The sequence below is a fragment of the Natator depressus genome, chromosome 5 (assembly GCF_965152275.1).
Source record: "Natator depressus isolate rNatDep1 chromosome 5, rNatDep2.hap1, whole genome shotgun sequence".
In the NCBI taxonomy this organism is placed as follows: domain Eukaryota; kingdom Metazoa; phylum Chordata; order Testudines; family Cheloniidae; genus Natator; species Natator depressus.
Window position 1 is genome coordinate 77,141,308 of NC_134238.1, and position 27,178 is coordinate 77,168,485.

Here is a 27,178-nt window from a genome sequence, read left to right on the forward strand (position 1 = left end):
CAACAATGGCCAGTGCCCAGTGCTTTAAAGGGAACGAACAGAATAGGCAATAATCAAGTGATCCATCCCCTGTTGTCCCAGCATCTGGCAGTTAGAGGCCTACGGACACCCAGCGCATGGGGTTGCATCCCTGACCATCTTGACTAATAGCAGTTGATGGACCTGTCCTTCCATGAACTTATTTAATTCTTTTTTTGAATCCAGGTGTAGTTTTGGCCTTCACAACATCTCCTGGCAATGAGTTCCACAAGTTGACTGTGCTTGTGTGAAGAAGTACTTCTTTTTGTTTGTTTCAAACCTGCTGCCTGTTACTTTCATTGTGTGACCCCCTGGTTCTTGTGTTTTGTGAAGGGGGTAAATAACACTTCACTTACTGTTACTTCACAAACAACATGATTTTGTAGACCTATATCATATTCTCCCCCCTTAGTCGTCTTTTTTTTTTTTCCAGTCTGAATAGTCCCAGTCTTTTAAACTCTCCTCGTATGGAAGCTGTTCCATATACCTATTTTGTTGCCCTTCTCTGTACCTTTTCCATTTCTAATGTATCTTTTTTGAGATGGGGCGACCAGAACTGTGTGCAGTATTACAAGTGTGGGCATGCCATGAATTTATATAGTGGCAGTAGGATATTTTCTGTATTATTACCTATCTCTTTCCCAAAGGTTCCTAACATTGTTAGCTTTTTTTGACTGCTGCTGTTTTGAGAGAACTAGCCACAAAGGCTCCAAGGTCCCTTTCTGAAAAGCCAAGTACACTGTATCAACTGGACCACCCTTGTCCACATGTTTGTTGACCCCCTCAAAGCATTTTAATAGATTGGTGAGGCATGATTTTCCTTTACAAAAGCCGTGTTGACTCTTCCCCAACAAATCATGTTCTTCTGTGTGTCTGATAATTCTGTTCTTTACTATAGTTTCAGCTAGTTTGCCTGATACTGAAGTTAGGCTTACTGGGCTGTAATTACCAGGGTCACCTCTGGAGACTTTTAAAAAAAAAAATTGGTGTCATGTTAGCTATCCTCTTAGCTATCCTCTAGTCATTTTGTACAGAAGCTGGTTTAAGTGATAGATTACATACCACAGTTAGTAGTTTTGCAATGTCATAGTTGAGTTCCTTCAGAACTCTTGGGTGAATACCATCTGGTCCGTGTGACTTATTACAGTTTACTTTATCCTAATACCTCCGCAATTGGCACCTCAATCTGGGAGAGATCCTCCGATTTGTCACCTAAAAAGAATGGCTCAGGTATGGGAATTTCCCTCACATCTTCTGCAGTGAAGACCAATGCAGAGAGTTCATTTAGCCTCTCCACAACAATCTTGTCTTCCTTGAGTGCTTGTTTAGCACCTCGATTGTCCAATAGACACACTGATTGGTAGGCTTCCTGCTTGTTATGTACTTAAAAATATTTTTTGCTGTTAATTTTTGAATCTTTTGCTAGTTGATCTTCCAATTATTTTTTGGCCTGCCGAATTATACTTTCAGAATATTCTTCCAACCAACGTTGTTTTGCAGAGCTTCAAAATCTGCTCCTGTTTGCCCTAGTATTTTAGTACAGGCTCCACTTCGAAGAGAATGCAGAGGAGAAAAGGTTCCCTCCCTCCTCTTTCTTCCCCATTTTTTCACTATGATAACCACTAAAAAGAAAACTGGGATAAAAGATTGGATTCAAGAGTCTGAAATTTGGAAGGTCTGGAAAGAGTTTAGGGAGTAAAAACATTTTTGAAAGTTTATATAGCTGATATAATAAGAATAAGTATTTTCTCAGTTGCAAGATGCTAATATTTCAAGGGGGAGAGCTATTAGCATGTTAGCTGTAGTGCCCAAACTTTTACAGATTCAAAAGCTTCTACATGAATTATTACCTTGTCTCCTTGGATCGCAGAATCAGTTTTGCATTGATGTGTGTTTGAAGTGAGACATTATGAGCTATGATGCCACTAATGAATTGCTCAGGTATATAGACTGATTTCAGTAATGAACTTTTTAGACTGGAGAATGCAGTGTTTCTTATTAAGGGAACTTAACTTTCTTAAGGGATTGCTTGCTAAGTATGTTTCCCTGTCTTTCATAATTGTTTGTTGGGGTGTTGAACAGAAAAATCTGTCAATGGTTTTGAGAGGCTTTTTTCCCTAAACTTAGAACATCTCAAATTAAAAATGTTATAAACTGTATAGTAAAATGAAAGCATAAGGCTGGCCTGAAGATGTGCTGCCATTTGGAGGATCAGTATTCAGGACTAAACTTGATCTCTCATTCATTGTAGGGGGGCAATGGAAGTTTGGTGGAAATCTAGAGGAGTCAGTGCTTTAGCCTAATGTTATGATTATGTACATGATGATTATGCTTATTAAGTAGCTCATTAATTTGCTCCAATGTCCTCTGATGTGTAAAATCTATGCAAAACATGGAGATTAAAACTTGAAAAATGTCTGATGTTAGTTTTAATAGTTGCGTAAGTGTTATTGTGAGGATTCACAGAGCTGCAATGTTTGAATATCTTACAAAGCTGTAGTAAACCCTAAGTCATTTAACCCTCTGTCAATCTTTTACAGGAATATAGCTCTAAAAAGTTCTCTTCATGTCTTAGTTCTGGTAATATTAGGCCATACCTAGCTGCATAGGTTAGAGGAAAACCAGCACCATCTAATCACAGATGTTTGTGCCGCCATTATATGCTTTTATTTTGAATTAAGACTCTTCATAATGCTAGAAATAGATTCATTTTGAAGAATTTTGATCTAAATTAAGGTCAGGGATGAGATGTTGCCAGGGTATTAAATGCTTAGCTTGGACCATGTATCATATCTTATAGGAGTTTCATAAGTGGGGATATCTGGAAGACAGTGACCCATTTTTACTTATAGGGGAGTAGTTTGAGTTCATTTTAGCTATCCATCTCCACACCACATTTGATTTCAAATCTTACTTTAAGGTTTTGGTGAAAGTCTTTTCTTTAATGTTTTGCTGGAATACATCAAGCTGCAACATGTGTATCCATGTTTATGGGTACAGAGGTATCCTAATTTTCTAAAATAAATAAATGATTGTGCTGTTTTTTATGCAGATTATTCAGGAAAACCATTGGACTTCTTTATAAATGGAGTAGTCATATCAACCTGCAGTGGGTTAGATTTCTGTATATAGTTATTGAGTAGTATTTCCACCTAAAGGGTTTGATCCTCTGTGGTGCAGCCACTTTGTACCCTCAGCTCCAAGAGATTCTGGCTGCATACTTTTGGTGTATCAAGCCCTGAGAGGATCACTGCAGTGCAGAAGGCATCCTCCAGTAGCACAGAGCAATCATGAAAACTCCTATACTACTCATCATCTCTGATGTTGGCATATTGAGCAGTGCCAGGTGACCCCTTATACTGTGCTGGTCCCTGGGGCCATTAGCAAGCCAGTATAACTTGGAGGACCAACCCAGCACAGAACTGCCCCAGGATCAGGAAAATGCAAACGTTAACTTTATATCATATCACTTCTCCTGCTCCACCAAGCTGTCATATGTAGAGTTTGGACAGATCCTACAATCTGTCCTAATGTGCTCCTGCTTTTTTATGTTTTTATTTATTTATTTTTAAGTATTTTATAGACATTAACTTCCTGGGACATATCAGTGCCATAAGTTGTTTTGGGACTGATGGGAAAACTGAGTCAGAGTACTTGTGGTTTGTGTAAGTCCACAGAAGAAGTCAGTACCAGCACAGGTATCAGAACTAAGGAGCTCTTGGCCTAGATGCAGACTTTTCCCATTAGGTAGGTCTTTATGATGACTTTAAAAAAAAAAAAAAAAAGTCTGTAAGGAGCCCACCAGTCTGAAATCTGGGCTGCTCCTCCTTGTTACATTGCTTCAGTTACCTTCAACCAATAGCTGGTTGCAACGCGTTTGGCAACCATCAGAGTCCCTCCTGCCTGTGATGTGCATTCTCAATCCCAGTCTGCTAGTTCAAGGTCAAATCAAAAATCTTGCTGGAAAGTTTAAGATTAGTGAGAGCTCCAGAGAGAGAGTCCATTCCCTGCCTCAAAACCATGCCAGAGCATCCTAGGTAGTTCTAAAAATGACATGCTCCTTTGGAAGGGAAGGACCTTCTCCTGCTTCTGGAGCAAGTCCTTAGGGTTCACTCTCCTGAATTTGGTCTGGGGAAGATTCTCAAGAAAATAATCACAAAAGAGGCTATTCTAGTCTCAGAAGTAGCTATGTGCCTGCTCCCTTTCCACAAGTACAACAAGGAAATTGTTGGGGAATCCTTGAAAAAGTTGCATGCTTTCCCTGCTTTAGGTCAGTGTACTCTCTTTGTCATCTTCTCAAGAACAGGATCATTGCAATACCTGAAAGATGAGAATTTTTTCAGGAGGCCTTTGATCAAACTCTTGAGGGGCTTCTAGTGGGAAAGAACATTGTGCCAGAGCACGAGAAATCCTCCTTTGCTCATTAGTGTTGTTCAGGCCCTGCTGGGTTCTTTGTTAAATACTGCTACCAGAGATTCTGGAGATCCTGCCAGGCATGAGCCCCTAAGAACAGGTCCAAGTTGGCAGAAACCAGCCAGTAGAGAGTTTTTGATGCCATGGAAGCAAACCTTCCTTTTTCCTCCTTTTTTCTGGGCTCTAAGCTGTCTTTTTCTGCTGGCAAAGTAGAGCAGATCAAAAGCACTACCAAGTATTCTTTGATGTTTCACCAGGATGTTTTGTCTGCGTTCCCCAAGATTTTTCCTGTCTCCATATCTTATCAGTCATAAAAGCAGGAAGAAGTGGGGCAGACTGTAATTTTCTGGCTTTCAAAGTTGTTTTGAGTGCTAGAGCGGGAGTGCTTTGAGAAGGTCGACTCTGTTTGCTTTGCTAAAGAGATAAAGGAGATATGTCTAATTTTGGTCCTGATATCCCAAAGGCTGAATTACTTTGTTGCCTACAGAAAATTAAAAGTAGACAAATGATAGCAACAGTGGAACCTAGAAACTTACTTCTCTCCATCTAAAAGTTGCCTGCCTGCATATACTCATCATATAATTACATTAAAAAATGTTAGGTTGAGCATTTTCAAACCTAATTTTATCCTTTGGCCTTGTTGGCTACCAGAATCTCTCATCTTAACACTTTTCTCCGAAACAAGGCAGTTAACAAGGTAGTTATCTTAGCAGCTCAGATCACGAAGTCAAATGGATTTAGCACATGCTGGGCATTGTCATCATTCATAGATGTGGTCCCATGGGCTAGAAAATCCACTTGTTCCTTGATTCTGCTTCTTTTGGCTTTGTGGACCCTACTTGAGGGAGAGCTTCAGGCCAAAATCATACTAATTCTGGAAGTCCAGCACTTGTGTTGTGGAAGGACCACTACACATCTCTTCAGAGGGGAGTCTTTCCTCAAGTTCACTGTCAACATAGATGCGAGTCTAGCAGGTTGTTAGCTCTATGTCCTGTCTCAGCCCAAGGATCTTGATCCATCGGAGAGTCAGCCCTTGTCCTTTACTCTTCAAGCTGTAGACAGGGAGATTGATCCTCCTGATCTTCAGGTCACATGTAACAAACCAGGGCTGATTGTTCAGGCAATACAATCCACTTGCAGGGTGACAGGTTAGCATGAAAATCACTTCAGAGATCTCAGGTGGTACTGACCTGGTCAGGTTGTTCAATCTTCCAAAGGACTGGCTGAGCCATAAGTCTCATGTCCCAGGGAAATGGGAACTAAGCCAAAGAGATGCTTGCAAGTATTCAGATAAACTGACATCAAATCTGTTTAACTACCCAGAATGTCAAGCTTCTTGGTTTTTCAGTCTCTAGAAAGAGGAAGTGACATGTGATGTACACCTTTGCTATCTCTTAGCAAAAGTCTTTAATTCCATGATTACATACTTGTTTTTTTCCCAATAGGACCCCTGCTACATTCAGTGCACAGGATGGATGGTCTTCACTGATTGGGTAGCTGTTCAATATTTTATTTTATCCTCATTGTTCAATATGTGGCTCTGTGCCCTATTTAACACACACTTCCAAACTTTGTGCAGAATACAGAATTATTAGTTTCCTCCTGGGCCTTTATGTGATGTTCATCACTGTAGCAACAAAGAGCTTTCACCCTATTACTATTATTATTATTATTTATTATTATCCCCAGTTTACAGCTGGGAAGTTGAAGCACAGATATTAAGGTCAAAATCTTCCAAGTGTCCACTCATTTGGGGTGCCGGGTTTGAGATACCTAATTTTTTGAAGATTTGATTTTTTTTCAGAGTAGTCTGGTGTTTTATAACATAGACTTCAGTTGTAGTTGAGTGTAACAACACATCTGCAATCCCCAGATATCTCAAGTTAGGCTGCCAGAAAATGGGGAATACAGTGGCCACCTGTGACAAGTTTGGTTTAAGTGACTTGCTCAGCATCACATAGGAACTGTGTGGAAGAGGCACGGATAAAATCCAGTTCTCCAGGATGGCATGCAGCTGCCTTAACCAGAAATTAAGGCACAAGTTTCTGCAGTCCCTGGCTTCGTTTTCTACACACCTTTCTTCTGCATTAAATGAAGCAGAGGCTCCTACAGACAATAGCCTTCTCATTCAATACATAACCGTATTCATTCCCACTGCACACTCTACTCCGTGCACTGAATGAGGCAGGGTCCTATGGAAAATAATAGATAATTATTTAATTATAGACTGTATGATAATGCATACACATAAGGGAAGCATATAAAAATTGCAGAGGCATCCTTGTCGTTGCCATTTCCTAACTTTGAAGTGCTTGGTTTTGCAAAATTAACATACTGTAACATAGCTTTTTTAATATAATTTTTAAAAAAGCAAACTGAAAAAACAAATACCATCATGATCCCCACATGAACCATCACTGTGGTTAACAACATTAGATCCACAGTACAGACCCATTACTTGAAGGAGTGACTAAAAGCAGTCAGAGTTTTTGTCTGACTGGTATGTGGGCCAGTCACTAGGAGAAAAGAGACAGTTTGTAAGTAGGCTTCACAAATATTTCCAAACACCAGAGCAATATTTGGGAATCTTAGGTTTAGTTTTATGTTCTAGATGTCGGCGTACTCCAGTAGTTACTGAGCCATCTGTCCCTTTCACCTATAGCTCATATTCCCCCTCTCTGCAGCTTTTCTTTATGCTGCCTTTCCCCCCTCTTATCCTTATTCCCCTCTTCTTATGTCTCTGTCTGCTTCTGTTGCATTCACCCTACCCCACCCCCCATCTGCTCCTTACCTGTCCACATTCCAATCAAGAACTTCATTCTTCTCCATGCTGCCTGGGTAGCTGCAAGAAGGCATTAAAGAGCACAGGAGAGACTCTCTTCCTGCCTTCTTTGCAGTGGCACAGTGGCCCCCTCAGATGGAGGAGCAGTTTGCAGTTCTGGAGAATACATTGGGGAGATGAAGCATTTTCATTTGTTTGGCACACAACTCTTCGAGCATGGAATATACACAGGGCAGATGGACTCTTAGGAGAATTTTGCTGCCAAACTCTTAACAGTCCTGTACTGAATCTGTGCAAACTTCAGTTTTCAGAGGCTTATTAAACCGAATGTGGGTGGATTTTCACAAAGACAACAAAAGGCACCCACAAGTGGCTCCCTTGCCAAATTTCAAATTCCCACTACTAAGTATGGAAGTGCTAGAGCATCTCAATTACATGGTTGTAAGATTTTTTTTTTACATTAGCAAAATATAGGGAAAATAACCTCGTTCTTGTAAATGGCTGAACCACTTTTGCTGAAGCTTAAACAAACAAAAAAGCCTGATATTCCCAAGCATGGAATTTTTGTCCCAAATGGTTAAAAGTTTGACAAAGTTGCAAGCAACTAGTTATAATGAAAAATGTTAGACAACTTCAAGTATCACTATTATCTCTTTCTATAATATACCTGTAGTTTTTATACAGTGGTTAATTTCAGAGTTCTCAGGTTTTTGAATTCGTGTGCCAAGCTCAAGAAGCTTTGACTGAAGCTCAGATGCTGCTTGTAGGAGAGTGGTCTGTTGGGCAACTAATCAGGAATGGAGCAAACCATAACAAGGTGATGAGGAACAGCAGCCCAGATTCTAGACTGATAGCTTTCTTTGGAGAAAGTCATTTGACTAAGTGAGACCAAAATCTCCCTTTTTCAAAATTGTACCCCACTTCTGAGACAGCTGCGTTCTTGGCCAATACAGTTAAAGTTAAAAAATTACAACATTTCCATATAAGATATTGATGCGTATAAGAGGAAAAACTGAAGGAAAAAGTTCAGGAATGTCCTATTGAGGAAAAGTCGTAATATTCTCCCTCACCCTTCACCCTCTAGTCATCTACATGGGATGCTTGATGTTTGTTGTCAGAAGCCCATATGCCATGGCAATAGGTGCTGTGGAAATAATACTCCTGGGGGAATTCTGCACTACTGCGTGTGTGCATAACTAATGAGCCACGCATATTTTTAATTATTTGCGCAGAAAAAAGCTGCTGAAATGTTGCTACAATTCTGCCTTTTGCCCACCAGAGGGTACTGTGGCGCAAGCAGCAGCAGCTCCCAGCAGAAAATAATTTCTGCAGTTATACCTTTTGCCCACCAGAGAGTGTGGTGGCGATAGAACACAGCAGCAGCTCCCAGCCATCTAGGGAAGAGAAAGAGCCTGCCTTCTTTGCAGTGCCTGTCAGGCCAGGTCAGGAGACAGGGGCTATGAGGAGACAGACACTGTGGAGTGCTGTGGGATCAGACAGGGGCTCATAAGGGCTAGTGGAGGAGGACTGACTGGGGCAGGGGCTGAATGGGAGTGGCGTCACAGGGCCCCGGGAGGGGGGAGTTACAGGGCCACATGGTGATGGGGGAGGGCGTGCAGAGCTACATAGGGACAGAGGGTGGCTGAGGGAGGCACAGAGACACATGGGGACAGGGGGAGGGTTACATGGACACATAGGGACAGGGGAGTGGCTGGGTGGGGGCACAGAGACGTGGCGATGGGAGAGGGGGTACAGAGTCACATAGGGACGAGGGTGCAGGGCCACATAGGGATGGGGGAGTGGGTGTATGAGTGGGGGTGGAGGGACATATGGACAGAGGATGCAGGAACACGTGGGGACAGGGGCAGATGTGCCTGACTGGATGGGAGAGGCTAGGGGTCAGCTAGGGTCTGTATGGGGGAAGCTCCCTAATAATCCCTCCCCGCTTCCCCCTTCCCCCCCCCAAAAAACCCTTCCATACTTTTCCCATCCATACCCAACAATCCTCCAAATTCACACCCAGGCTCCTTCCCAGCAATTTACTTCTCTCTCCATCAGCTCCTCCATTACCCCTAATTCCCTGAACCCTTTGCACTGCTTCTGAGGGGTGCGGGAAATACGGTTCTGTATTGTAGCTTAAATGAATTGTTACTCAGAGTTCTGTAATCATATGCCTAGTAAGGAATCTATTTGTCAAAAAACATTTCCTGAATCTTCTTTGTTGTCTGTATTGTTACAGACATACTTGCTGACAGGTATTTTGAATAAATGACCACAAATAATTAAAACTGTTGTGATTATATTGTGTTACTTTGACAAATAAAATATTCAGAATTTTGCAGAATTTTAAAATATTGTGCGCAGAATTCTTAATTTTTTGGTGCCGAATTCCCCCAGGAGTAAAATTAAGTAATTAATTCTTCAGATTTGTTCATGTTCTTGCTTTGGTTGCTGTGTTTCCAGATCTGTCGTCAGTCATGCAAGGAAAGGTGCAAGAGCTATGTGGGTGCCCACGCAATAGAGTTCAGACTAAATCTGGTGGGCCTTAGGAACATCTGGTAAAATTCTTACACTGCATTGTTATCTTATCCAACAAGTCTACATCAGTTTCTGAAATCACATAATATCCCCAAAGTTGGATGATGACGTGTAAGCTATATGTGTTTCTATTACATGTTGCGGATGAGCAGCATGAGCTAATCCCCATACATAACCCTATCGTCTTCCCCAGGTGATCAAATCACAAGTCAGCTGAATCCCACTCCAGGAAAACACTAGGAAGGAAGGCTAAAGATGTGAGTGCATAGTCTATTAAAGAGTTGGATGTACAACTCGAAGCAAACTGAGTACCACTTGCCAGCCAACCAGACAACTGCTTTCAAGCACCTGGCAGTGAAAACTGATATGTTGGTTCCAGGGTAGAAGGGATGGATATGTTAGTAGGAGCTCCATCAGCATTAAGGGTTCTACAGAATGAGTTGTCAACCTTGGTTGTCATGCCTCCCTTTCTTTCTTTATGGCCAGATGGGAAGGAGGTTCTGCAATTCTTTTTTGTTGTAGCATGAAGTCAGAGTGTAGAAAATATCAAAAACCATTGCTCCAGAGGATGACAAGCAGTTGGTACTGAGTAAAGGGGGAATTTCATGCTCAATGAAGAAAAACAAAACTTAGACACAGGAGTTCTGGGCTCACCTGAATACCCTTTTGCTCTGTTTTTGAGAACCAGAGGCGAAACTCTAACTAGCCCCATTCCAGACATAGATTGCTAATCAGTCGAGTGCCTGCCAACACACAGCCTTCAATGCAGGTCACCTGGTGAGGCCCTTCATTCACTGCACCCAGCTTGCTCATCCAGAAAGCCAAGAGGAAAAGATTTCCTTAGAATACCAATCATTCAGCAATGGAGCAAGCTTAGCGCATGGGCCTGTAGGAGTCCCAAGTGATGAGGAACCTTTTGTCCCACGTGGAGCAATGATTCCTAGCTAAATGTTGATAGAGCTACAGAGCTGGGATCTAAGGTTTCCTGCAAGAAAAAAGGGAAAGGCCAAAGAGTGAAAGTTGGAATGTGAGAGTGCCTGCTCACCCATAGCCAGAATGAACTGCCCATTTATGTATTTGAAGAACTGGCCATACATTATCCAGTTCCGTTGATTACCTGAAATGTAGAAATGTGCTGGTATCTTTCCCTCTCATATGTCCTTCTTATATTATTGATGGTTCCCCAGGCTTCTTATCCCCATGTCTCCTTGCCCAGCTAGTACAAGTCCCCCCACCATTTCATCATCCACTCAGTCTTCCCCTACAAGCTTTCAGTCATCCCGCCCCATTTACCCCCAGCTGGTTCTTAGTCTCCCTAGTAGTGGTCCTCAACCAATTTTAGTCCCCCCATCCCAGCTACTCATTTGATTTGTCTTCCCTGTCTCGCAGTCTATCTACTAGAGGTAATTATATGGCCCTCCTCAGTATTGTGTGTGAGATTGTATTTACCCTCACAACACCCTTGTGCGGTAGGGAAGTACTATTATCTCCATTTTACTCAGTCCCATTTTCTCTCCCTTCCAGATAGACTCCAGACCCAGCCTATACCCTCTACCTTGCCCCCAGGCTCCTTGTCCCAATCTGTTCCGCCTTCTTCCCATATCAGGCTCTTGGCCTTTCTGTATTCAAGTCAGGTGACTTCCTTCTCAGTGCTTCCTGGGTGCAGTGGAGTGACCATCAAGAGCACAGGAGAGAGTCTCCCTATTCTCACTTGCCATGCCTGGCCTCACCCTAGCCTGCAGCAGTTGCAATGAAAGCCCTTCTCATCCCCTGCAGCCCTGGACCAGAGCATGCTCATTGTAGATGGAATCTTTGGATAATTTAGCTATATTGTAACAAGGTCTGCTGAGCACGTGCATCTGAGATTTTTCAGGGGCTTGTAGCTTGTCCAAAATTGAGTGGATTTTTATGAGGATGCAAAATATACATCTCTCACACAAAGATTGTCACCTTGGGAAATTTCAGATCCCTGTTCCAAAACATGGGAATGCTAGTGTTTCTCAAAGAAAAGGTAGTCTTTGGTTTTGCCAATGTTAAAAAAAAAAAAAAAAAAATGTCCCCCCACCGTCCCGTCCCCCCATTTCATTCTTGGAAATGGCTGACCCATGTTAGCTGTAACATTAAAAAAAAAATCAGCCTTAAGCAGACACCTGGCATAGAAAATTTCAACCCAGGTGCTTAAAGATTGGCAAAGTTATAAGCAATTAAAAACAGAGTTTTACAGTAGGACGTTCGGGGCCACTTTAGCAGGTAGTGCTACCAGCTCTGCCTATAATTCCACAGTAGCTACAGTAATACAATTTGTGAGAGTAATCCAGTAAATGGCACGATGGGGTGATTTTCTCACCTGGCTTGTCTCCCTATATAACCCTTAATCACAAGAGGTTAAGAATCTTCTGAAGTATAAGCTTTTCGGACATCTTCCTATTCCCTAACCATAATGTTGACTTGGCTGGTGACCTCTATCTGTCCCATCTAGTTTCATCCTACTTGCTGTTCTGGGCACTGATTCCATGCTAAGCTTCAACTCTGTGTCATACAGATAATACATATTATCGCAACTGGAATTGTATCATCAAGCAGATATAGCTTTTCTGCACTGGGCTAGACCTGCCCTTTGCCTTACAGGGTGGGGTCCCCTGATCTTATGTGCACTTTCTCTTCACCTACCCTCAGTCAGCCAACTGTCCAAAATAAAATCAGGGAGAAGGCTCTGGAATGACCTCCTTTACCCTGTTGGTGGCTAGGGAATGAATAATAGTTGTAGATAGTAGTTGGCTAAAAACCAAGCTGGGGTCCTGAAAGCCAGGATGGTCTGGGAAGTTGGGAAGGAGTTTGGGAGAAGATGGGTGTGGAAGGTAAGATTATATCTATTTGATGGCAGTTAATGCTCCTCTGTTGCAGGGGAACTTAGAGCAAACACTTTGGGCCTTGCAGCCAACAGTCTTTCCACCCGTGGAGAGTGCTTTTTGCAGAATGACCCACCTGGTTCCATCTGGGACAAGGGTGGGGGGCGGCTAAGCAACTCAGAGAGGCCCTGGAGACGGCAGAGCTAGGGTAGGACTGCACTGAGTCTCTTGGTATCAGGCAGTATTGTACATCGGGCAGAAAACAGGCTTGACTCCTGCAAAGTGCCTGCTCTTGGGGCAACCAGGAACCATTAGAGAGGCCTGCAAGCCTTGTGACAACAGTGACCACTAATCAGGAGGGGACAGCCACAACATTGCCAGTGCAACCTTCCCTGACCTGGAGTCCTGGAGATCCGCAGGCCAATAGTGAAGTGACATTCCAGGAAGCTCTGAAGTCATATGAAGATTGGCAGATGCCCTGGCTGCCTCCTCTTCAGCTCCTCAGTATACTGCATACTGCTAGGTAGTGGGAAATCAACAGAGCCGTGGCTCCCTATGTTCTTACCTGCTTCTCTTGCCAGATGACCTGAACAGTTTCTTCCTTAATATCGTCATGTTCTTGCTTTGTCTTAATGATTGTATCAAAGAAAGCTGAGGATATGGGGTGCTGCACTTAGGCTATGTCTACACTATGGACTTTACCACTCTCCAGCTGACATAGTGCTGTCCACACTGGTGCTTTTGTCGGTGAAACTTCTGTCAGTCAAGGGTTTGTTTTTTCCACCCTGTCTAACAAAAGTTTTGCTGACAAAAGTGCAAGTGTAGACAAAGCCTCAGTCTGCCATTTTTAAGGAGTCAGTCTTGTAGATCACTTTTCCTGTAGCAGCGGGAGAGTGAGTGCATGGAGTAAAGTTAGTAAATTCTATTAGAAGAATGATGGTCACGAGAGCATCTAAAATGGTAATATATTAATAACGCTAATCTGGATTTTTCAGTATGTTATGCAGTTTCAGAATCCTATATGTGCACTTGCATGACTTAAAATACTTTTGGTAATTGCAGGTTGTAAGCTCAACAAATGGAGAATTGAACACAGATGACCCAACTGCAGGCCGTTCGAACGCTCCTATCACAGCTCCTACAGAAGTAGAAGTAATGGATGAAACAAAGTATGTATTGTTCTTATCTGTTAAGGTTTAAAAGCCAGTGTTTTGATCCACAGTACTGAGCTAATCACTATTTCATTTACCTAGTTACTTATTAAAAGAACCTTGTACACTTGTACTAGGAAGTGGCAAAATACTTCAATATTTGTGAGCTTTAATTATGTGGGCGGCAAATAATTAAATAATAGAATATCTGTTATCCTTAATGTTGACTCCATTAGTTAAAGTTAACATAACACAAATTGTTCACTTTACAGTAGTGAAATCCATACTTGATTTTGACATGTTAGCTAACAGCTTGGTAAGAAATTTTACTGTCTTTTTAAAGCACTATACTGAATACAAGAGTCGTGAAGAACTGTAGAACTTTTGCATGGTGTATGGTGTTCTGATTCTCTTTTTTCCCTTATTTTTTTTGTGCATAGCTGCCAGAAAGTGTTGAACATGTGGTGAGTTCCAAAGTGTAGGCAGGCAGAAATAGCTCCATTGGCTTTGTTCTCATTGCGTGGCTTAAAACTTTATGGGGGAAAAAAGGCCTTAAAATGGCAATTACAATTGGAAAACCTATGCAAAAGGATTTGAAGTACATAGTACCATTAGACAGCCTGTCTTGGAGGCAGGAAGAAATACCAGCATGTTAAGGAGCTGTTTTGCCTGCTTCAACTCTTGTTTGTTTCAAGTGGTGTAGTCTGTGTGTATTTTTTCTAATACTTTTAAGTGGACAGTGCAATATCAATGTTTTTTATATATTATTTGCTACACTATTTTAGTGGAAAAACATTGATGTTTTCAGATGTTTTCATATTCAGGTAACAATTTAATATCTAGAAAATAACTAATTTATCTGAACTGGCACTAAATACTAGAAGATGTTTGAACTTCACATTTTTTTAAACATAGTACTTACTGAATTATTAGTCATTGACAACTTGCTAACTAATTACAAAAATTTAACTGCCGAGTACATAAATCACAGTGAAAGGGAAAAGTATTTGTTGATGTATAGTATGTGGGAATTAAATACACCCATTTGAATAGTGCAATTTGTAATAAAGACTAAAACAGATTTTCCTTGATTATTAGAAAATAAATAAGGAGTTTTAACTGACACTTTTATATTGCTTTCGAGAACATGATTTCACAACGGTGTGTCCAGTTGGTCATCAGATGGAGACACTCATGCATGAAGGTCGTGGTACATTATTACTCGTGATAAGGATAGTGTTACAGTAGTGCCCAGAGGTCAGACACAGTTGCACTGGGGCCCCATTGTGTTAGGATCTCTAGAAAGAGATATAGTAGTCCCTTCCCCAAAGAGTTGATACTCGCATGTGTTTCTTCTTTGATGTTAGGACTACCCAAAACATTAGTATTATTGAGATGGGAGATCTTAGGGGGAAGTAGGCCACTTGTAAAGCCTTACAATAAATCTCAACTCAAAACATTTCTTGGATTATACTTGCAGTGGAAAAATCTTTTTTGAAAGTCCATCAGTATATTCTGAGATGACTCACTGTATAAATAAATCTGCCTTAGAATATTATTCTTAATGGTATGTAGTAGTATTTAATCACTGCTATGACCTCGTTTCACCAAAGCACTTTTAAAGACCATAGCTCAGTGATTCTCAAATTTTTTTACTGGTGACCCCTTTCAGATAGCAAGCCTCTTGAGTCCAACCCCCCTAATAAATTAAAAACACTTTTTTATATATTTAACATCATTATAAATGCTGGACGCAAAGCGGGGTTTGGGGTGGAGGCTGACAGCTCATGACCCCGAGGGGTCCCGACCCCCAGTTTGAGAACCCCTGCCATAGGTAACTTTAGATTATTTCTGATGTTACTGATTTTCAGGGCAGCTACTTAAAGTTCATTATGTAATTTACAAAACACTACTTGCCTCAATGGTCTACATACTAGATGATTTGTAGATTTGGCTTGACTTATACTAAAGCTGTTGCCAGGTGCTCATGTCTGGAAAAATGATGAAGAATAAGGCCAAAATTTTCAAATGTAGAAGCTTAGAGTTAGACAATTAAATACATATTCAGGCACCTAAAAAAATGAAGTCCAGGCAGTTTTAAGAGATGCTCAGAAACTGCTGCTTCCTTTGATTTGTATAGCATTTATCTTCAGCCTCTCTGGAAAAGATCACTTATTTAGCTGCCTATCTTTGAATATTTTGGCCTAATTTTTTTTATTGCATCTCATATACTAAACAAATAAATCTTAACCTATCTCTTTGTCTGACTCCAGTTAATCTTTGTGACACATGGGAATCTCACTTTCCCAGAGAGGACAACTATTTTATTGCCAACGGAATCTAAACTACACCTTCTGCTTCACCATCCTTTTAGAACTGGTTTTATGTTTTCTTAGTAATTAAAGGCAAAAAAAGCTGCTGCAAGCAGTAATATGCTAGGTGTATGCATTAGGGATTCTTTGAGGTATTATTAAGTGCTTTATAACTATATATTGCAAGAATCTTAATCAACTATAAAAATAAAATAAAACTTAGTTTATATGGTGTTGTGAGGATTACTTAATGTTCAGACAGCAATGTAAAATGTAAGTACATCTATATTTTTCATATCCGTACTAAGGACAGACATTATATGTAACTTTTTTTTAAGGAAATTTGGTCTTTTGTCAAGAAACTAGTTACGTTTTGTTCCTTTGCCTAGTCTTTTCTTCCTCTGAAAATATGAACAAAGTTAAAGCTTTCCAGAAATTTTCATTTGTAATATTTTCCCATATTCCAGGAACATGAATTTAGTATTTGCCCAAAATGTCATTAGTCTTACAGTTTACTTCCACAATTTATTTTCGGTTTCAGGAATTTTTTTTAGATTGCAGAAAAATTGCTCTCACAGCTAGCTGCCAGTGATTTATGGACGCAAGCATAGTTTAGCCAGTTGTAGATATACCACTTCTGTTGACCTTATGAATCTTGTAGCTTGTTTTCCTGTAAACATCCGATTGCCAGCCAAGGGGCACTTTATAATTGCCAGTCCAACAGTATTGTTACTGTGCTTTCTGTGTGTGTGTGTGTGTGTGTAATATGTGTGTGTGTGTGCAAAAAATATACAAATATACTTTGATATCACAAAAGTACTGTGATTGTGTTGGTCATATATTTAAAAGCAGGCCAGTATTTACACTCAGCCTCATTTTTAAAAATGAAATACTCTAATTTTAAAGGTTTCAGAGTAACAGCCGTGTTAGTCTGTATTCGCAAAAAGAAAAGGAGTACTTGTGGCACCTTAGAGACTAACCAATTTATTTGAGCATAAGCTTTCGTGAGCTACAGCTCACTTCAGCTTATGCTCAAATAAATTGGTTAGTCTCTAAGGTGCCACAAGAACTCCTTTTCTAATTTTAAATTAAATAAAAAGAACAGAAGTACTTGTGGCACCTTAGAGACGAACAAATTTATTAGAGCATAAGCTTTTGTGGGCTATAGCCCACTTCATTGGATGCATAGACTGGAACATATAGTAAGAAGATATATACACATACATACATACAGATAAGTTGGAAGTTGCCATACAAACTGTGAGAGGCTAATTAGTTAAGATGAGCTATTATCATCAGGAGGAAAAAACTTTTGTAGAGATAATCAAGATGGCCCATTTAGACAGTTGACAAGAAGGTGTGAGGATACTTAACATAGGGAAATAGATTCAATATGTGTAATGATCCAGCCACTCCCAGTCTCTATTCAAGCCCAAGTTATTGGTACCATTAATGGTATTTCCCTCAGTTAAGTATCCTCACACCTTCTTGTCAACTGTCTAAATGGGCCATCTTGATTATCACTATAAGAGTTTTTTTCTCCTGCTGATAGTCGCTCATCTTAACTAATTCTGTACATCCAATGAAATGGGCTGTAGCCCAAGAAAGCTTATGCTCTACTAAATTTGTTAGTCTCTAAGGTGCCACAAGAACTCCTGTTCTTTTTGCTGATACAGACTAGCACGGCTGCTACTCTGGAACCTTTAAATTAAATGTTTTCTATTTCTGTATGACTATTTAATTATTTTATGGTGCTTAAGTTTGCATGATGTTTTATAGCTTTAGGACCAAGTTCCTATCCCAAAGAATTCACAAACAAATTTTAAGAGTTAGGAATTTTGTCATTGTTTTTTCTGTGGAAAATACAGTTTCCACAAAATCAAAATTTTCTGCAGGGAAAATTAAATTTTGGCAAAAGTAACAATAAAAATATTTTGTTTTGGCTCAGGTTGTCTTGAATGGAAATACTTTGATTTGTGGAACCAAATCAAAACATTTCATTTCAGCTCAGTTCAACACTGAATTGCATCTGCCTAAGCTGTTGCAGTGCTTTATGGGAGTTTGTGTTTCAGATGCTTCATGTCTCCATTGTCCATTGTGGGTTGGGCTCCTTAACTAAGTTACATATCCCATGAAGCAGCACAGTCTGTCCTCTGGTTGAATCACTATTGCACCTTCACAGAAGATGTATTCTGGCCAGGGAGCCTGGCTAATAGGGAAGATTGGGGACATGAGGACTCCGAACTACAACTCCTGTGAAGCACTGCAGCAGCTCAGACAAATGCAGTTCAGAGCCAAACTAAGCACACACTCAGTGTTCTGATGCTCGAACGGCAGTGTTCCATGTTGATCAAAATGTTCCAACATTTTGAAATCAGATTTTTTTGCAACATTTTATTCTGTGAAAATTTCAATATTTTAACTTTTGTTCTGATTCAGGACAAATTTAAAATGTTGAAATATAAACTTCTTGGAGTGATTGCTCATGTCCATTGCACTGTGGTGTGTGGGCTTGCCACATGCAGCAGTCCCGGAAGTTTTTCCCTCAGTGGTATCCATAGGGGACCAGCTCTGGCTCCCTCTGGAGTGGCGTGCATATGCACTGGTATACGGGGCACCGACAGCTCCCCCTCCCTCAGTTATTTCTTACCACCAGTGATGGTGCTGGAACGTCTCTTTGCCTTGGCATGCTTTCCTTCTCAACTGTGCCTAGTTGTGAATCTCTTGTATATAGTTCTTATAAAGTTTGTATAGTTTATTATTTCCCTTAGTGCATAAGTTAGAAATAGTTAGTTAGTACCCTATGGGACTTAGCCTACGGACAGGGCATGCCCCGATCCACGGGCTTCAAGCCTTGTGACCACTACAGAAAACCTATGGCAGTCAGTGATCCCTACCGAAGCTGTCTGAGGTGTTTGGGGGAGACCCACATACGTGACAAGTGTTGCATTTGTAAAAGTTTCAAGCCACGAATCAGAAAGGAGCAGGACATTCGAATTAGAGCGCTCCTTAGGGAGTCGGCCCTTGCACCGGCCTCAGAGCTGGCTAGATCGGACTCTGCTCCAAGCACTACAGCATTGGTGCGGAGTTCACCGCCAGCAGCCTCCAACTGGCACCAATCCCCATCCCTGGTACTGGCTAAAAAGCAAAGAAAGGCAGGGAGAGGGCGTTCTTCTGTGTCCCATAAAGGGAAGGAGAGGGCTGGAGGAGAGCAAAGACCCATGCAGGGCAGCGCCTCCCCTCCAGCCAGTGGCCAGACTCCAGCACCTGTTGAGTTGTCGAGCCCTTTTTGAGATCTGCCTGCCACCCTGGGAAGCGGCAGAGGTACTTGGCACCTGATGATGCCGTCCGCGCCGGAGGCTTTTCAGCACCCCTACTTTTTTCCAACCACTTGTCTTCCTTCCTCTCTGCCTGGGCCTCTATAACATCAGATTAGTGGGTCCTCAGCACAGCAGCAGGGGGGTATACCCTCCAGTTTATTTCTATTGCCCCCTCCCCCATCCCTCTTCAGGGACCCTTCTCATGAGCATCTGCTCGCTCATTAGGTGCAGTGCCTTCTGCGGGTGGGAGCCATGGACAAAGTCCCTCTGCACTTGAGGGGGAAAGGGTTTGAATCCCGCTATGTTTTTATCCCAAAGGCCAAGCCTCATCGTCAAGCTGCAGAGCCTCAACAAGTATCTCAAGAAGTTGAAGATCTGCATGGTCTCCCTGGAGCCAGGAGACTGGTACTCCGCCCTCGACCTGAAAGATGCTTACTTTCACATATTTCACGGACACAGATGGTTCCTAAGTTTCATCATTGGGACCTCCCACTACCAATTCGCAGACTCTCTTTTAGCCTAGCAACGGTGACAAGGGAGTTTACGAAGTGCATGTCGGTGGTGGTGGCCTACCTCAGATGTCAGGGTATCCAGATCTACCTGTATGTCGATGACTGGCTTATCAAGGGCCCATCCAGGTCCAGTGTAGCGTTGAGACGTTGCCAGCCACTTGTCAAGCTCTAGGCCTGTTGATAAATGAATGAAAATCAACGTTGGTCCCGGTCCAAAGGATATAGTTTATCAGAGTGGTACTCAACTTTACCCGAGATAGAGCATTCCTGCCAGAGGCCAGATTCAGGGCAATGTCAGATCTGATTGCCAGCATCACTGCCCATCTGCTCACCACTGCCTGGGTCTGTCTCAGATTATGGGGCACATGGTGGCATGCAAGTACGTTGTCTGGCATGCAAGACTCAGCCTGCTTCCCCTCCCAGATGTGGGAATGTCACAGTTAAATTAAAGGGTGGAAGAGATAAGGAGTTAACACATTTTGCAAGAATCCATTCAAGGTAAAATGTGCACTTAACAGCTCTACAGTCATAGGACAAAGAAGGGTTAGTGGGTTATAGATTTTTGTAGTGAGCCATAAATCCAATGTCTTTATTCGATCTGTGATTTTTGGTGTCTAGCAGAGTTCCCAGGCTCGTCTTTTGCTGGGTTTGTGCAAGTTTCCTTTGAGGATGAAGACAGAGGACTTGAAAAGTGTTTAACTATGGATGATATGATATTTTTTTTGTCGTTTATTATTTTCTGTGTGAGTTCTTTTAAGAGTGTAGTGATTGTCTGTTTTCACCCATGTAGTTGTTGGGGCATTTGGTGCACTGGATGAAGTACACCACGTGTTGTGATAGGCATGCGTAGGACCCATGGATCTTGAAAGATGTGTTGTGGTATTGACCATCATATCAGTGAAAATACGTCCGCAGGTTTTGCTTTGCATCTGGTGTTATGGGAGAGGCTGTGTTGCTTTGAGTTGGTGTCTTGGTCTGTGGGGAACTTGCTTCTGCTGATGAACTGGAAGATGGGGGGAGGCTTGAAGGCCAGAAGGGAGGTTTCAGGAAAGATTTCTTTCAGGATATGGTCCCCTTAAAATATGGGTTGTAACTGTTTAGTGATAACCTGTAAACGTTCCAGTATGGAGTGGTAGGTGACAACTAGGGGTGTACAGTCAAAGGTTTTTTTCCCTGTATTGAAGTAGGTTCTCTTGTGGTATATGGGTTGCCCGTTCTGACGCAATCTACTTCTTGGTGGAGTATCATTGAGTGAAGGTGGTTTTAGGTCTGTTAAAGTGTATATTAAGGTATAAATTTAGCTCTAAGTTAAATCTTGCCATAAGAGCTTTTATGTTGGGAGATTTTAAAATAGATGTCTACATTTTCTTACATAAATTTAGATATATTTAAATGACATTTATTAAAATTAGAGGCTTTGAGAGTTCCAACACTTCAGATGTTAATGTATATTTGTAATGTCAGAGCTTCCAAGGCAGTTTAATGATTTTGAATGTATATTTATGATCCTCCAACAAAAAACTTTATTAATACATATTAAAATTGCAGGATTTATTTCCCCTTACCAATAGCTTTATGACTTCAGCATTTTATAGAGAAATCCTCTTAATTGGGATACCCTGTTAGAATTAAGATCAATATCCATTAATAGAAGAGATCTTTGAAATAGTAATACTTCAAAGTTCATGAGGTTCATGGAGTTGATGGGAGATACTGTCTGGATTGGTTAAGGATGGAATTTTTCTGCATGCCCAGTGCCAGTTGCATTGGCAGTTGTGCAAAGTCCACATGTAGTTGGCATGGAAGGAGCAAACTAATAAGAGCAGGAACTAGTAAAGCAGTACACGCATAATGTATAGATCACAACTAAGGAAAGACTGAAACCCGATAGGGAAGGAAGCATGCAGAACCAACGTCCCTAGATCAGAGCACATTAACAAACTGTTAATGTGCTTCAGCATGGTCCACACGGACCGTTAGTCCATGGCAGGCTAGTGTGGGATAGATACATGCCTCAGTTTGCCACAAACTAAATGTTTGTGTAGACAAGCCCTAAGTGAACCTATAATACAAGGTGAAATCCTTCTGAGAGCTGGAAACATAATAAATGGAGGCAGCAGCCCAAGTGGCATATCACCAGAACCCTAAGATTAAATGTCCTGGTATTATGCCATGTGTTTTGTCAAACAGTGCATTGATGAGTGATTGTGCCATGCCTCCAAAGGTGTGATAGCTAGTAGTGAATGGTGAATGAAAGCTTGCAAAGGGATTCAGTGAATGAGGAGTTGGCAGTGAACCAATTTCTGCAGATGTGCTTTCAGGTTCAGAACCTAAGCATAAACTGTAGTGGTCATAGCTTGGTCATTCGTACATGGATGACCCAAAAAATCTAAGGATTTATGGACAGATTTTAGGTGCATTTGTTATTCTTCAAGATCATGTATGTTCTATTTTTTCATAAGGACTATATAAATAACATTATATTGCTGGTACCTATATCTTGAAAAAAATTCTTTAATCTATATAGATTCTTCTATGGTCTTCTAATTGTGGGTTTCCTTATTATTAATAACTAATGTTTTTTTCTACTGAAAGTCACGTAACTCTGACCATCCTTGGTCTGAGTCTGTCCCCCAGTTCTGTTTGTGATTGAGCTACAGATTGCCCTTTGATAATATTTTGAGAGAGCGATTCTCCCTCCCTCCTCTCACTATGGATGGATTCCTCATCTCTCTTGGAACACTAATGACCCTTATTTTTTCTCCCTTTCAAAATCCACATCTCAACCAAGCAGGCAGGATTCCTTCTGGAACATAATTAATGCTGATGCTTGATGAGCTGAAGGACTGCTGAGATACTGAAAGCACACCGATCCTCTTCACTGCAGTAGCTGTAGAATATGTCACTTCCACAGCACTTCTCACCTCGAGAAGGAGAGGCTATGGATAGCAATCCTTACCTAGTGTGCAGCACAGTACTACAGAGCACTACCAAAAAATCACAGAATCTGTCCTGGGCCAGCTATCCTATATTCTAAAATAAAGTTTGCCCCATTCACTTCTGAAATTATAATAAATAAAAAAGATAATATGGATATTTTCTCCATTGTTCATTTTAACCTTAGAGCAGATCTCCAGGAAGTCTCAGCAGGTTTTATCTTGGGGTTTTAGAGAGAGGGCTAAATTCCTTTATGCTAACATAGCAAGGAAAATGCCACAAGTGTCGTTTCTTCCAACTGTCTGTTCCTTCGGTCCTCTTTTTGTTGTCTTATCCCAGTATTTTTTCTCTTGTTTAGTCTTTGATTTTTAAAAACACATCTCCTTTCTTCTGTGTCTTGTGTTTCTCCTTTTTTTTTAATTTTCCCTCATTTTTTTTCATTCATCTGTATTTGTTTGCTCTTCTCAAATTCCTATCCCCTTTGCTCCTACCTGACTCTCCACTCTGTCAGTACATTGCAATTGACAAATTTTTGTCAGCTTCACGTTTTCCCTCAGTATATAATGAAGCAGACGAAAGGATATCAGTATACTGTACCAGTCTACTTTGAGTTCAGATTCTAGCTTCGTTGATGTTTCTTCACAGCACTGAATCAGAATCTGAATTTTAAAATTATTGTTAAACATTGGTTTGGTTTGAGACATTTAAAAAAAACCCAACAAATCCTTTCCCAAACTCTGAGTGCTTAAAGGGTGCCTTTTAAATTATGTTGGGCAGCAACAGCAATATTAGTGAATTTTAGTGTAGTGGTCAGTATTCTAAATAAATATTTAAAATGCATTTACATTACTGTTTGTCATACTAGCACTTAATGAAAAGTAATACATGGGAGATCAAAACACTTATTTCCAAAAATACACCTTTCATCCTCCATACATAATGCTTTATTATAACTCTCAAACTAACACGACTGTTCTGTCTTGGCATGAAACTATAATGGTCACTTTTATTTGTAACTCTCTTGTCTATTATGTAACTTATTTGACTGTCTCCAAAGAAAGGGTGAAAAGAGTTAGAAATAATTCTGCTGTAATTTTGGCTTCAGTAATATATCGGTATGTCTTCACTACGCGCCGGATCGGTGGGCAGCGATCTATCTAGCGGGGTTCGATTTATCGCGTCTAGTCTAGACGTGATAAATCGACCCCCGAGCACTCTCCCGTCGACTCCTGTACTCCAGCTCAGCGAGAGGCGCAGGCAGAGTCGACAGGGGAGTGGCAGCAGTCGACTCACCGCAGTGAAGACACCACGGTAAGTCGATCTAAGTACATCAACTTCAGCTACGTGAATAACGTAGCTGAAGTCGACGTACTTAGATCAGTTTCCCCCCCACCCCCGCGCAGTGTAGACCAGGCCTCAGTCACCCTCAATGGAGATTAATATGTACCTTGCAGTAGTATATAACTTTATAAGAGTTTTAACTGCATATTTTAAATTAATCAAGTATGGCATTAGATATGATTTATTTTTGTGCTTCCTTTTTTTTGTTAAATTTCGTATTTCCTGTCACACTTGCAGGTGCTGTTGTTTTTTCAAGCGAAGGAAAAGGAAAACCATTCAACGCCACAAATGACTCTGGAAGCAGGCAGAACATGGGGAATTACTTTCTTGTTCATCTGCTGTCTTGTGATTAAAAAAAAAATCATTTCTGTAATGACCACAAATTATTTTCAAAGACTCCATCTTAAACAGAAATGTCATGCCTCCATGCTTTGGTTTGGTTGTCCTTCATTTGTATTTTATTTTTCATCCATCTCTTCTGGAAGCTTTAAAGTTTTATGAAACGTGAGTGCTTCTTTGACCATCAGTAAATGGACTAGTGAAATGGTACAAATGAACACTGCTCTATCTTCAGCAAAACTAAACTTCAAAAGCATTTCTTCTGTCCTAGAAAGCAATTAGCAGTATCTTAGCTGAAGGTCAGATATGTCATAAATCTGGTTTTTGATGAGTTCTATAGCAGCATGTTGAAAGCAGTCTTTTCAAGTGGATAATGAAAAAGAAAAGTATAGTTGCCCAAGCATTTAAAAATAATAAAAAGTCTTACCTTAAGATTTCTTATTGTCTGTGACATCTGCATTGATTGTTCAGTATTACTGATGGTACTGCAGTCCCAAACTGTATTGTATTAGCATTAAATCCTCTCCATGATATCATGGTACAGTCACTACCTGGAGATACTGAGGAAGAAGCTAGATGGATTCAGCTAATGGCAATGGTCTATGCTGTAATTGCTAATGAACAAAAAGATATCATCAGTCAACTCTGAGTTTGAAAATGTGCTTTTGTTGTGGCTCTAATGGAGTTGCAGTATAGTAGAAATGGCAGCAATGCTTGTACAAAAATACAAATGTTTGTATAATATAAGATGTGCTTCTGGTTACATTAGACAGGAAGATGAAATACCTTCAAAAGAGAAGATATTTAAGGGTTATAAAATACACTAAGAAGAAATAAATGTGAATCTGCTTAAAGTGGAATGGGAATTAAAGCCTACAATTCCCATTCATGCTACTGCTGAATGACAACATCCTCCTTCAACTGAAAATTTGGATGTGCCATGTAACTGTTAGATCTTGTTGGTAAATTATTTTACTCATTGATTTTTTTTTTTAAAGGGCAGTGGAAATGGGTTGAACTTATATGCCTTCTCTGTGTACTAGACTGTAGTACCTAAAACTTCGCTGTGGTTTTCTGGAACCTTCTTAACTTTCTGTGTAATATTGCAACTGATGTAAGATATTAGGGAAAGGATGGTTCAGGTACTTTTCCCCCACAGTCCTTTGAAGTGCCTGCAATATCTATAAACCAGCTGTTCTGTAGAAAAGGCAGCCCATTCCATTTTTTCAAGTCTCCTTCATTTAAAGCCATAATGACAGAGGTATGCTTTTGTCATATTTAGCTGCAAGTACTTGGAGAGATGGAATAAAAGGACAGAAGTGGCTAGACAGACTTGTTGACCAAAACTCAGATTAATTCTTACAATTTTTAAAAAAGCCTTCTAGAGCTAACTTATTTTTTTTTTCTGCCAACATATGCCTTCTGGCATACCTATTTATTTTTAAATCTGTTTTGTGGTAACATTCAAAATGTGTATTAAAATAGATAAATGCACACCTTTGAATTCATTATTGCATTTACGGGAATTTTAGTTGTTTTTTATAATTTATTTTTTCTTAACTGCCAAAACTGCAGTGCATTGTTTTGATGAATTATGTGCTCACATGAACACACAAATGTGTAATCTGGTCCTTGTCACTGTTGCTGTTAATGTTCTTGTTAAATTTTTGTGTTAAAAACCTGAACTTGGCCTACAAAAGTATATACTGTATAACTGGGTCAACAGTTTCCACTCAACCTGTTTGTATTACTCATTGTCTTAAACTCATGGACAGTTACATAATGTTCTTTATTTTGCTTTGAGTTGAAAAAGTAGGTTGACTTGACCATTCTAATGTGAAAACCTGTCTTTCTTTGCAGTATTTGACCAAATTTGTCACTCCATAATACTTGTAAATACATGCAGTCTTGTATTTCTTATCATACGGTTTGGTTTAGTTCAGTTCTCAAGGGATGTTTGGCCTGTACAGTGTTTATATGATCTGAACTCCTTACACACAACAAGATGTGTATATTAATCCAATTATGGACTTAAATATAAATTATAAAATCTGTTAATTTGCTGCAAAGACCAGTATCTAGACATTTTGCTTTTTAGCAGTATTTTTAAGTGCTCAATTTTAATGCCAAGGAACATTTCCTTCTGGCAACACACACTGGTCAATAATAAGTAAAGCAGGTATGTTCAGGTTAAGCCAACGTTTTGCGTTTGTATGCTTTTCCCCTTCTAAACTAATGAAGTCAACATTGCCTGAATGTCAGAATAATGAAATAAATCCCTGTTTAAAATTATGTAACTGAAGAAGAAAAAAAAAATAAAATGGTAGTTTTTTTAACTTGTCTTTTCCCCCCTTTCTGACAGTGTTGGATATAATAGTGGAAGTCATTAGTCTGGGGCCTCCCAAGCAGTTATAACCACTCTATTTGGACTGGACTCCCAAAGCATTGCTCTTGTAAAAGAAAGTCACTAAAAATGGCAGCCTGATGATGCATTTAGACAGCAAATGGATGGAAGTACATAAGTCTGATTGGAATCTGCTCTATGATGTGGTATTCACTCTTTGGGAGCTGCCCATGGTTGCAATAGGGTATTTGCAACAGTGTCTGGCATATATTTTAAGAAAAATATTCTAGTGGAGTTGGTTGCCTAACACTTTTTCCTATAT

The 27,178-nt window shown here is 40.4% G+C and overlaps 1 protein-coding gene across 7 annotated transcripts in view; it reads left to right on the top strand.

The window, feature by feature from the left end:
* Positions 1 to 26,852, top strand: part of CSNK1G3 (casein kinase 1 gamma 3) — a 167,896-nt gene extending 141,044 nt beyond the window's left edge. For 2 of the 7 annotated variants that reach the window (XM_074953035.1, XM_074953034.1), the window contains 3 exons: positions 13,663 to 13,769; positions 14,192 to 14,215; positions 24,411 to 26,851. In XM_074953035.1, coding sequence (XP_074809136.1) covers positions 13,663 to 13,769; positions 14,192 to 14,215; positions 24,411 to 24,465 — 186 coding nt within the window. In that variant the 3' untranslated portion in view covers positions 24,466 to 26,851. Of the gene's footprint in view, positions 1 to 13,662; positions 13,770 to 14,191; positions 14,216 to 24,410 lie in introns of all 7 variants that reach the window. The other 5 variants (XM_074953036.1, XM_074953039.1, XM_074953038.1 and 2 more) reach the window with 3 other exon arrangements.
* Positions 26,853 to 27,178: the final 326 nt, after the last annotated feature.